The 11,578-nt window shown below is 45.8% G+C and overlaps 1 protein-coding gene across 5 annotated transcripts; it reads left to right on the forward strand.

Moving 5' to 3' along the window:
- Positions 1 to 372: 372 nt before the first annotated feature.
- On the forward strand, positions 373 to 11,183 carry LOC147885647 (mediator of RNA polymerase II transcription subunit 20a-like). Of its 5 annotated transcripts, none has more exons than XM_087396515.1 (5): positions 373 to 567; positions 776 to 918; positions 4,708 to 4,889; positions 5,093 to 5,179; positions 10,402 to 11,183. In XM_087396515.1, exons 2-5 carry the CDS (start codon positions 837 to 839, stop codon positions 10,639 to 10,641), a joined length of 591 nt encoding a protein of 196 aa, XP_087252641.1. In that variant the 5' UTR covers positions 373 to 567; positions 776 to 836; the 3' UTR covers positions 10,642 to 11,183. The 5 variants fall into 5 exon arrangements, with proteins under 5 accessions (XP_087252641.1, XP_087252637.1, XP_087252638.1 ...); XM_087396511.1 differs by having other exon boundaries at positions 374 to 600; positions 10,402 to 11,179; XM_087396512.1 differs by having other exon boundaries at positions 376 to 600; positions 4,711 to 4,889; positions 10,402 to 11,178.
- Positions 11,184 to 11,578: the final 395 nt, after the last annotated feature.

An 11,578-nucleotide genomic window follows, 5' to 3' on the forward strand; every position in this document is an offset into this window, starting at 1 on the left:
CTACATTTTTTGTTAATGATTTGAGTCTTTGTCATCTTCATGCTTAGTTACACTAGATTTATTTCTCCATTCTCATAGTATATGTTGTTTTTCTATGATAACTTGTTTTCATGCCATTTTTCCTTTGGGCCTATCAAGGCATAATTAGGTGGGCATCTTCTAGAACAGAGATTGGGGTATTTTTGTATAGAGTCTAAATCTTATGTCTGTTGTGGGTCATGGTGTGTTGATTTGATATTCATGATTATATATGTTTGCAAATGACATATATTTGTAGCTAACAACAAGGGAATCGAATGCGGGCAGCCGACCAATCCGCATTTCCCGGAGCGCGATATGCTAAATTCGGACCGGGAAAGCATCTTTGAGCTCCTAAATTTCTAGGATAAGTTGTGAAAAAGTTTCTTTTCAAAGCTTTAAATGCACGGCACTGCTGCTGCGTGTTGTCTTCATTGTTTCATGTAGTTGGAGAATCGATACAGAACGAACTTTGTTGGAGCGTTTACATTTATTTCAATAACCCGATCGCTACCTTGTGAATTACTGGAGTTCTAGCTCTGATTTGGCGTAAATCTTGCAAGACACCATGCCTGTTAAATGGTAGGCTCATTTTGTAAAATGGTAGTCTACTTTCGTGCTTCTAACGACAAGAAAGTAGTTGCTACTCGACTTGCCCATCTGTTGTACATCTCAGTCAAAGACTTTAGATAGCCTACGGCTCAGCTTTTGTCCTTCCTTTTGGATTTAGGATTTTCACATCATACCTCTTCTGCAGGCTCCTTCACTGGCAGCCAGGACCAGGGACGCAAGTGAGCAGCCAAACTCTTCTGGACATTATGAAATGTATTGAGAGTATAAATGCCACACGGGCTGGACGGTGGCAAGTCACAACTGCACAGTATCGTCCCATTTTTAGAGGTATTGTACATTCAAAAGATTAAGTACTTTATGAAGCGCCACACTTTGAACGGAAAGCTAGGACCTCTTTTCCAAGGTATATGTCGTAGATCGAGCCCATAACGGGCGTACATAACCAACAATCTTGTGTCAGATTTTCCTCATGACATATGGACAGAGAAAGCGGAAATTCACAAATAATACTATAATATTTCACATGATAACTTATGCTTACAGGAATACTTCAGTATATAGGAGGGTTTCCAGAAACTGAAAGACTTCTTTTTATTCTTTATTGCACTGTGGTTAGTCTCATGTTAATACATAGGTTAGTGTGTGAGTATAAGGAGATCAATTCATCCAGCATAGTGCCCTTGGCCTTCGCTGCCAGGCCTTGAGCCAGCTGGGAGCCCCTGAGAGGTAGAGGGCCTGTCAGAAGATCGAAGAAGACCTCTTCGTTAGAAGTCTGGGGAAACTAAGGCAATTCAATTTGTGTGCTCCTCTTCTGTTGGGGGGACTAGTGGGGGCCTCATGCTCGCCTATTGTCATTGGCGTGCATGGCATCTTTAGTTCTTTGTAGCTGTTGTGCTTAGTTTCTTGTGGTTGCTCAACCCAAAGAGTTTGCAACTCTACTTCTGTCTGTTGGGGCAGGGAGGTCTATCCTTCTTGACCTTCCTCCTCAAATGGGTGGAGGCACGACTTGCACTGCGAGGGTAGGCTCTTGCCAAGCGGTCCGTTTGTCTCCACCTGAGGCACTGCCTTGGGAGGCTTGAGGCCTTGACCCTCCGTCTGAAACTCCCCCCCATCTCGTTGGGCAGGCACTCTGGGAAATCCGTGATCACCCTGAGCCTCGGACCACCATCATCTGTTTTAGGCGGGGAGTCTAGCACGGTGCTGAAACAAGCTTCGATGCAAGAAATTCCTTTGGAAGCCCCAGGAAGCAAAGTCACTAGATACCATGGCACATGGTGTGTTGTCTCCATGCTGTCAATTGTGAAACGGCATGGAGAAAATAAGATGGGGGAAAGGAAAATGGGACTTTGCTTCATAAGAGGATAGTGTTGGGGGAACTTAGCTAGAGAAGAAAGACCCCTCTCCAATAGATGACCTCCTGAATATAGTCACCCTCTAATTCCAAGCTCGCTTGGATCCAATCTTCTACCTACTACAATGTATCCCACTACTGCTTTGTCTTGCAAAGACTGTATGGCAATCTGAACCTGTTGCTGGTCCTCCAGGGAGTCGAGGGAGCTTCCATGAGAGCCCTTCTAGCTAGACAAGAAAAGGTCACCACCAAGATATACAGTCCCCAAAGAACGAAGCAAGAGCAGCTCTTGCTAGCAAAAAGGAAGAAAGGCGTAAGGGACGAAGGGAGGGGATGAAGGAGGGAATAGGACATGGAAAGAAGGGAAAAAAAGGGGGGGTCTGCAGAATACAGCCACCCTAGGAAAACCTTCACGAGCTGTCCAGAAAACAGCCAGCAAGGGAGAAAAAAAGGGCTAGATGCAGCAACTCACAGCTGCTGTCCTGGCCCCAGCAAAGGCAAGGCAATGCAAACCTTGCAGGCTTTGCTCCAGCCCAGCAAGCCAGCCAATGCTGGCTGGTTCCAACCTGGGGTAAAGGGGAGGGGAGGGGGGGGAAATCCGGCAACCTGCAGTGGGGCCACGACCAGCAGCAGGAGCAGGAAGAAAAGGGGGAGCAGCCTTGCGGGCTGTCCAGAGGGAGGGGACGGCACAATTGGAGGCGGGGAGACAGGAGAGCAGACAGGGGGGCCACACGATGGGAGGCCCCAGCAAAGGCAAGGCAATGCAAACCTTGCAGGCTTTGCTCCAGCCCAGCAAGCCAGCCAATGCTGGCTGGTTCCAACCTGGGGTAAAGGGGAGGGGAGGGGGGGGAAATCCGGTAACCTGCAGTGGGGCCACGACCAGCAGCAGGAGCAGGAAGAAAAGGGGGAGCAGCCTTGCGGGCTGTCCAGAGGGAGGGGACGGCACAATTGGAGGCGGGGAGACAGGAGAGCAGACAGGGGGGCCACACGACGGGAGGCGGGGGAACGGAAGGGGGGGGTGGGAGCACAGGATGCAGGGAGCAGAAAAGAGGGGGCTGCACGATGGGAGGCGGGGAGGTGGGAGAGTGGCAGGGTGTGGCGTGGTGAGAGAATGGGAGGTGGGGGAGCAGAAGGGAAGGGCGGCGTGACAGGAGGCGAGGAGGGAGGAGGGGGACTAGCAGGGAGCTTGAAGCAGGGCCTGTTTCAATGTGTTTGGCTTTGATCCATACTCCCTGTAATGCCTTTTATTGAGTATTAGTTTTTCTTCTCCTCTCGTCACTTCCAGATTCTGTTTCATTACTGGTTTGCAATCTTGCATACTATAACTTTTTGAGTATTTACATATTCGTGCTGACTCATGAATTTTATACATCTCTTCAAACTCCAATTCACGATTCCCAAATCTTTTTTGTGAAATTTTGCAAGTATGCTTTTTCAGTGACCCATCCCAGTTTATAACTTTTTGAGTATTTGAGTAGTTATTAACATATTCGTGCTGACTCATGAATTTTCTTTCTACATCTCTTCAAACTCCAATTAACGATTCCCAAATCTTTTTTGTGAAATTTTGCATATATTCTTTCAGTGACCCCTACCAGTTTATAAGGTCCTAGTGAGGGGCTGATAGTATCCCCACCTGCCCATCTACCATGTGATTGGCCAATTGCCTGCTATGTGGACAACCACCCTGTGGCATGATAGATGCCTGCTGAAGTACCTGGGGCCTCTAGCTATGTGCCTGACCTTGGCTGATCCCTAAAGTTGATCCTGCATGTGACCAGTTGGTCTTTCCAGGTTAGCAACTAAGAACTGAGCAGTACTTAGAGGGTGGTTCCAATAATGTGACTTTTCATAATCTGATAAAATAAACTGCCTTTGAAGGAGTTTCTATAGACTATATGGTAGTGGGCATATGAGCATCAATAACATTTTTTCTCTTATTACTCATTACAATATTCTTGGTTACACGTCAGCATTGTATAGTTTCTTTTAGCACTAATTAATGACAGTAATTGTCAAATGGATGCTGTGGGATCGTTGTTTCTCCTTGTGTATAAAGTTGCTGGTCAATAATTTACAAGTTTTGGGCATTGTGCAGGCAGATTAAATGCCATAGTAATCGTACAGACACTCCGTGTTGAACTTCAATGTCGAGGCTCATCTAGCAAATGACCATGCTTACGACCATTCCAACATACTATATGTGTGCTTTATTGTGTTGAGTACATGTTTCATCTAGCAAATGACCATGCTTATTACCATTCCATCATACAATATGCATAGAGTGCTATTATGAAAAAAGATTTATTCAAGCATTTTTATGAACATGCCTGTGTACTGCAAATCTCTATGCTTGTTTAGCTGACTTAAAATTCCTGTTGAATCAAGTGGGAGTGATGGGTATATGTGTGCTTTAATCATGATATGCATTATGGAGCTTATGATTTGATGCCTTGGGAAGGGAGCTCTTTTTAAGTCAACCCTGCAATGGCTCTGGTATTTTAGTTGGCCAAGTTTGGGAAACGATCCAAAAGTGTGCGTGTGCATGTGTGTATGTATATGTGTGTGTGTGTGTACACACACACACACACACACACACACACACATGCACACATAACTGTATGAATGTGCATGCGTGTGTGTGCATGCACAAAAGCACACATGTTTGACTTTATGTGTGTGTGTATGTATATATAATAGAGGGGGTTTTCTTTTCTCTTTTTCCATGGGAGTGCTATGATACACTATTTTTTCATGAGATGCAGCAGATACATCTGTCCCTGTTGACTGTGCACGGGATCTACTTGGAGTGGCCTTTTCGGAGAACCCAAGCAAACATTTTTTCATCTTGCGAACTGAGCATATGGTTGTGGAGGCAGATTCAAACATCCAAGAAATCATGGAGAAACTTCAAACTTACAGAAATCGGCTTACTTTTTTGTTTGAGGCAAGGACTATGCAGTCTCCTTATGCATCGTTGTTCTTCCGCTATACATGTTGGGATCTTGAAAAAGCTTTGGTTAAATTTAAAAAGCACAAAGGCTTCAGGGGTTCTGGTTCTCAAAAGTATTCTAGTGAGCATGTGTTGTAGAACCAAAAAGGCCTATCACAAGTTGGATATCATGTTTGACACTTTTTTTTTTTCTGTAGGGTTTTCAGTATCAACTAGGAGATTTTCACATAAAAGCAGGCAGGGCAGTGCTGAACAATGAGAGCCTTCGTGGGATTGTCATGGAGGTATCTTGTAGATTTGTGCTCTTCTGTGTTCTGTACTTTTGACTTTTCATTGTCTGAGTGCATATGCCTAAGAAAGTCTTGCTCAGCTGCAGAGGGCTCTTTTGTTGTTTTATTTTGGTTTCTCAACTCTCTATTTTTTGTAAATCAATTAATATAAGAAAGGAACTTGCAAATGACATATGTTAACAGTGGAAGACCAGGTGTCTGTTAAAAGATCTTATGATCGTGAGAAAAAGCAGGTTAAGTTTTGGGGGAAGGGGGACGTTGCGTAGGTGGGACATATTTTGGGTCAACAGGCATTCTCAGACATAAGTAACACTTTTAATTATCCCCACATCTTCCTGCATTGTAATGCAAGTTACAGGCGTCACTCAGCGACTTCCAAAGTATATTCATCAGCAGGCTTGAGAGATACTGAGTGAGGTGAGCATCATTGTGATCAAGAGAGGTAGTCTACTTGGAGCTGAAGGTTATCCTGAGGATGAGTAATTCTATCTTCTATTTCCAATAGACCTTTCATGCTATGAGTGCCTATGCTCAAACAAGTCCTGCTTATTTGCAGAAGATAGAAAAACAGATTGGTTTGATCATGCAGACGGAATAGCAAAGGAAAGAAGACAACTCAAGAGTATACTCATCTACCAATAAGTGGGAAAAAACAGGCTCAACTGTGAGCACTACAAAACATCCAGCAAGGCTGGGATAAACCGGACTGAGAACTCTCTCTACTAGTCCTCCTAGATGCGCTGCCTGTGGTGGAAGGCTTTGGCAAGCTTTGGATGAGTGTAGTGAGGGGGAAGGGGGGCATTTAAAGGGGCAGGCAGGTGGATCAGGGGCCATCTCTTGGCTGAGCAAGAAACAACCCTCAATTGCCCTTTCTTCTATAGAGGCAGAGTACCGAGCTTCTTGCACTGCAGCATGTGAGACGTTGTGGCTTGAGGATATGGACATGACTCAAGAGGAGGTGACGGTGGTTGTGTGCAACAACCAGGGTTGCATTGCCATCGCGAAGAACCCTGTGTTTCATGCATGGACGAAGCACATTGAAGTCCATTACCACTTCGTACAGGAGCTCATCCATCATCGACGTCATGGAGCTCATGTACTGTCCGACTGCCGACAATTTATCAGATGTCTTGACTCTTCACAAAGGTGCTCCCAAGGGAGCAGATGGAACACCTCATTCGACGTATGGGGATTGGCCCATAGTTGCGTCATTGAGAGGGGGTGTTAGAGATCGATGTCCCCACCTGTGAGCCACCGATTGGAGGGGACAAGGGGGCATTAGATCATAGGGGGCTGGGAAGGGACTGTTGGGCGGCAGCAGGGCAGCAAGGAGACTGCACAGCAGGGCCATATTGCGTAGGAGCAGAAGAGGAATGAATCCCCTGGCAGCCCCTTATATAGGCTGCCCAGGGGGGTTTGGTTGGGGCCAGCAAAAGGCCGACTGCCAGGTCAGTCAGCCAGCCATAGAGGGCTGGCCTCCAGCCCTAGGAGTCGACTAGAGGGGTCGTCCATTTTCCAGGAGCACAAAACAATATCCTGTTGTTGAACGCCTAGTGTACGCTATCACCTGCCCGATCTGAGTCACAGAATCCGCATAACTCATTCCGTGTGGTGTATGTAATCCCGTATGTGCAAGTACCCTTCAGATACCCCAGCACTCCTAGACCTGCCTTCCAACGACACCCCCTGGGTTTCGCAGAAAACTGACATAGTAGCCCAACCGCTAAGGAGATGTCCGGCCTGGTGTTGGTTAGATAAAGCATGCTACCCACCAACTATCAATACTTGCCGGAATCTTTATATTTGAAGAGTCATGAATGCTCAACTTCTGGCTGGCCTCCATTGGTGTCACAACCTTTGTGCCTCCATCTTGAACCGCTTCAGTATCTCCTGACAGTACTTCTCCTGCGAGATGAAAATGCTGTCCTTGTTCAGCTTGACCTCAATCCCAAGGAAGTAGTGGAGAGATTCGAAGTCTGTCATCTCGAACCCCTTGATGAGTAGCCTCTTGACCTGCGAGGACAATGGTAGCAGTTCTCACTAATGGATGTTCGCAGAGGCCCGTTTCATAAGCAAGGGGTCGCCACTAATGCAAAGCTTGATGAGAGTGTGGCGGCATCTCTCATGCAGCTACCAGAAGTCCAAGTTCAGAAGGGTTGCATGTTGGGGCACGTATGGTGGGATAACATGTGTACATTTTGGTGGGCATAGTGGGACATTGGTCAAGCAAGATCCCTGGGGGCATGGAGTCAGCTTCCCTAGCAGCCCGAGGAGAGGTTGAGTGTGCTTGCCCACCTAAGAGGAGCCAATAGCTGGATTCAAGAGATCGAGGAGACCATCTTGGAAATATGGTAGGAGCGGCTTGGTAGGACCCTATATGCCATAAATCCTCCATGCTGGTTTGGGTGATTCTCCAGATACGAGTCCCTCTAAGAGTCTTTTATAGGATTGTGACGAGCCCTATCTGGTCTTCTACAGCATTAACACGAGTGGGTTACTTCAGATGGAGTGAGAGAGAGGGGATAGAGGCCCAGGGGATGGTGAGATCTTAAACTTAGTCTACGTGTACTTTGCCTGAGACTCTCGTAAAGTGCCATGACATCCCAAATGATCTCCTGGTCATATCCCAAATCCTATAGGCACCGGATCAGCGGACTCTCTGAACCATATCAAATGCTTTGCAGAAATCCACAAAGCAACAGTAAACCCTCTGCTTCTGTGCTCGCGTCTCCTCAATGATACATCTGAACGTGAGAATGTGATCCATGGTTCCATGATCACGCCAAAACCCAGCCTATCCTGCTGCTCTAAGTCCTCGACACTCCGCAAATCGGTTGACCTCGGAATTAAGCACTGATGCATAAATCTTGGACACGACATGTCCAATCATAACGGTCTTGTAATTCTCCGGACTCATGGGATCCCCTGCCTTGTGAATGGGTGAAATAGTGTTAACGGTCAAGGTGCGTGGAAACCTTAAACAAACAGCGTCATTGAAAAGCTTTGCTAAGATCGGGGCTAGGAGGTTAATCCCATATGCAATGAACTTAGTGCATAGTCTCTCATGATCCTTCGCTCGGCCATTATGAAGTTTCATTACAATGTCCTTCACACCCCCCTTAGTGAAGAGGGTACATGAAGTGGGGCATGGCAAATGTGAGAGGTCAGGGACTGGCTGATTTAGGATGTCTATAGTGTGCGTGTGTAACTATATCAGACTTGAGTGTCAGTGAGTAGTGAGGGGGACTGTCCCTCAAGAAATCTCCGCCAAAAGTGCTTAAAGTTGTTACTAAACAAAATGTTTAGTAGTTCCTTCTCGTTCCAGCGAACGAAGTCTAGTTTCTCTCTACGTTCCAGTGGGTGATACTTGCTTAGCGTCTCTGGTTCAATCGAAAGACCGTTCTTGGTTTCGAATCTGAGCTGACGGCGCAAAGTTTTACACTCATCATCGTACCAACTATTACAGGGTACAGTCCAGGTTGTGGTGGGCGGGTGGAGCAAGTGGTGTGAGGAAAAGCATGGACGGCAGCTTCGTATAGTGAGCGGGTTATCAAGGTTGTGCGGTCAGCTAACAGAGGTATGAAGTCAATATAAGCGAGAAGTATGTACAGACGGCTTGAGTAAATAGGTGAGTAATCGCGGTCAAAGTGTATTCATGATAAGTGGAGTAAGAACTCTGTGGGGTGGAGGGTGCTGTGCGATCGGGGAGTGGAAATGCTAAAGAATAGGTAGGTATGATCAGCCCCTGGAGGAAGAGGTGCTACAATAAAATCAGTGATGTGAGATGTGAGGGCAGGGGATCCCATGATGCAATCAACAACGCTAGAACCTCCCCTATGTGGAAAGTACGTGAGACCACCTGAGGCGGGCCATCTGTCAAGACCATTATAAATAATGAGATCATGCATCCTGTGGAGGTCCAATAGGGCCTGCCCATAAGATGTGACTGGACGTCGTCTGTCAGCCGAAACTCGTAGTATACCTGCATCCTCAAGGTGAATGTCTGGCAGTAGAATGGAATCATCCATGAAGTCGAGGAGTGGTTCCCGACGGGCCCTCGACGGGCCCCTGTCCTCGCGTTGAAGGCCCCAACTAGGAGGACTTGTCCACGGCTCGAGAAGTCAACAATGGACTGACATAGGGCTGCAAATGGTGATGTCTCCGCCTCATCTCGAATATCTCTAGCAAAGTGGGATGTCTTGGGAGGGAAGTAGCATACTGCGACAAATAGATCCCGGCTGTCCACATGTCACCCAAGAAACCTGGAATGTGTATCCCTTTGCTCTACTGAAATGGTCCCCAAAAGGGTGGATCTGTAGAGAACTGCTACTCGTCCTTATCCTCGTACTCCCCTTGTGTCTCTAGTCTCATCTCTGTAAGCAGACTCCCATGTGCACCTGCTGACAATTGGTAGTGAGCGCTTTGGACTCTGATGTGTCTCTTTGTAAAAGATTGTCGCGACCTGTGTAGGATTCCGAGAAGCTCCCTGGTTTTGACCATAAGGTACCATTATAGTTCCAAATGGTGCAAGATAGGGTCTCGGAGATTTGAGTCTCACAGACCCTGCATCCCTATGTGGGAGGGGGGGTGGATGCCCGATGGGGGCCTGTAAGAAGTCGCACATCTCGTACTACTGCCCACTTCCCCTCCTTGCGGGGCTGATCCCGCTGCTGCAACAGGGAGAGCCTCTCCTCAACCTGTAATGGGGTGAGGTCCTCATCCATAGAGATTGCTAGCTGGTCTCGTAGGGCTGACCTGCGCCGTAAAGCCGAAAGTTGAGCCTGAGCGTCATGGAACCGTATGATGAGAGAGAGAGAGAGAGAGAGAGAGAGAGAGAGAGAGAGAGATTAATGTCTTCAGAAGCCCTCTCGGGACTATGAGACAAAGCACACACATCAAAAAAGGTACACACCAAACGTCAGTTGTAGACTGAGAGTCTCTTGGAATTGCATGTACCCCTTCCAAAGTTATCATAGATTAGCTACATTGTACTTTAGTCAGCCTGTGTTACGAGAGAGAGAGAGAGAGAGAGAGAGAGAGAGAGAGAGAGAGGTATGAAGTTATTATTCTCTGCTGTGAGACTTGAGAGAAATTGCGAGACTAGAATTTTTACCGATGTTTTTAATGCTTTTGGATTATCCTGCATAGGACTACTTCATCTAGATCTGTTTTCTTGTAAATCATTGAGCTCATGAATAAAAAAGATTTTGATATAGGTGTACTCTATATCACAGGTGGAATACCTTCCTGTTTCATCATTAGAAAAGACACAGATGTTAATGCAGGAGTTTGTTGACCTTTGGCAAGATGTGATTTCAAAGCACTCTCTAAATGGAAGATTCATGCATTTGGAGCTTCATTTTGGTGATTATTCTCTTCCTGATCAATACAGTTGGCAGCATACAGCACTGCAGTATATATCTCTCATGGCCTATTTTATGTCTCAAAGAAATTGAAGTCACTATCCTAAGAAGTAGCAAGGAGATAAGGTTCCTATTCTTATGAAGTCGTCATCTACATTGGGGCATCGCTCAAGTTGAAAAAGCTATCTTTACCCTGCAGCAGAACAATGGCTAGTTTTGCCATTCTTTTACAATTTTTACAGTGCACTGTGTTGCAATGTTTACTGTTATCTTTCTGCCTCAAAGCACACAAGTAATTGCTGTAGGAGGCTTATTATGCAGGTGTTCAGTGGCAACCATCTATAGATATGACAAGGCCACTCTGCAGGAAGCAGTTTTTTTTCCAAATGAGCAATGGGAAAACTACACATACACTGCATTTAAGGTTAAAAGCAGATTCTATTTGAAAAATACAATCATCAAATCTAGGCAAAGGTTCCTAGCACTTACATGTGGGTTGAATGAGATGGAGATTTCTCCTTGTAGCTACATGTGTTAGTGAATGCATTAGGGTTCGTTACCTAGGATTCAATAATTGTCATATTATTGGCTCGCATTTTGTACTTCTACATTGTGGCATTGCTATGATTGCAATTTTAAACGAAATTACACTTGCTTTCTCCTTCATCTCTTCAACATTGTTGATGTCGTTACAATGATGTTGGACGAGAGGTCTATGTAAGGTATGTTGTAGTAGTAGCATTGCATGGATAATAATGCATTAAAAAAAAGTCTAAGAGTTAAGACCTTGCCATCCTTGTAAGGAATGTGCATGCTTGATTGCTCCTTTTGACATAGATGAAACATTGTACATTATAACTTCTTATTCAATTGATTTCATTTTTGAAGTGTCAATCTTGGAAGTAGGTCTCATGGTACATGCCATGCTTACCATTGTATGGTAGCTTGTTGTGGCAAATACTGTAATGTCTTTGTCATGTATGGGTGCTAACGATGGCAGTTTAATGTGGCCATATATGTTCAACTTCTA

The sequence above is a fragment of the Dipteris shenzhenensis genome, chromosome 25 (genome assembly GCF_047967505.1).
Source record: "Dipteris shenzhenensis isolate YYH24624 ecotype China chromosome 25, Dip_SZ_1.0, whole genome shotgun sequence".
In the NCBI taxonomy this organism is placed as follows: domain Eukaryota; kingdom Viridiplantae; phylum Streptophyta; class Polypodiopsida; order Gleicheniales; family Dipteridaceae; genus Dipteris; species Dipteris shenzhenensis.

Bases quoted from the DNA above. Each gene is read 5' to 3' on its own strand.
- LOC147885647 (XM_087396511.1), top strand. The intron at 919-4,707 runs GTATTGTACATT...CATGAGATGCAG, and splicing joins GTATCGTCCCATTTTTAGAG to CAGATACATCTGTCCCTGTT. The intron at 5,180-10,401 runs GTATCTTGTAGA...ATTTTGATATAG, and splicing joins TTCGTGGGATTGTCATGGAG to GTGTACTCTATATCACAGGT.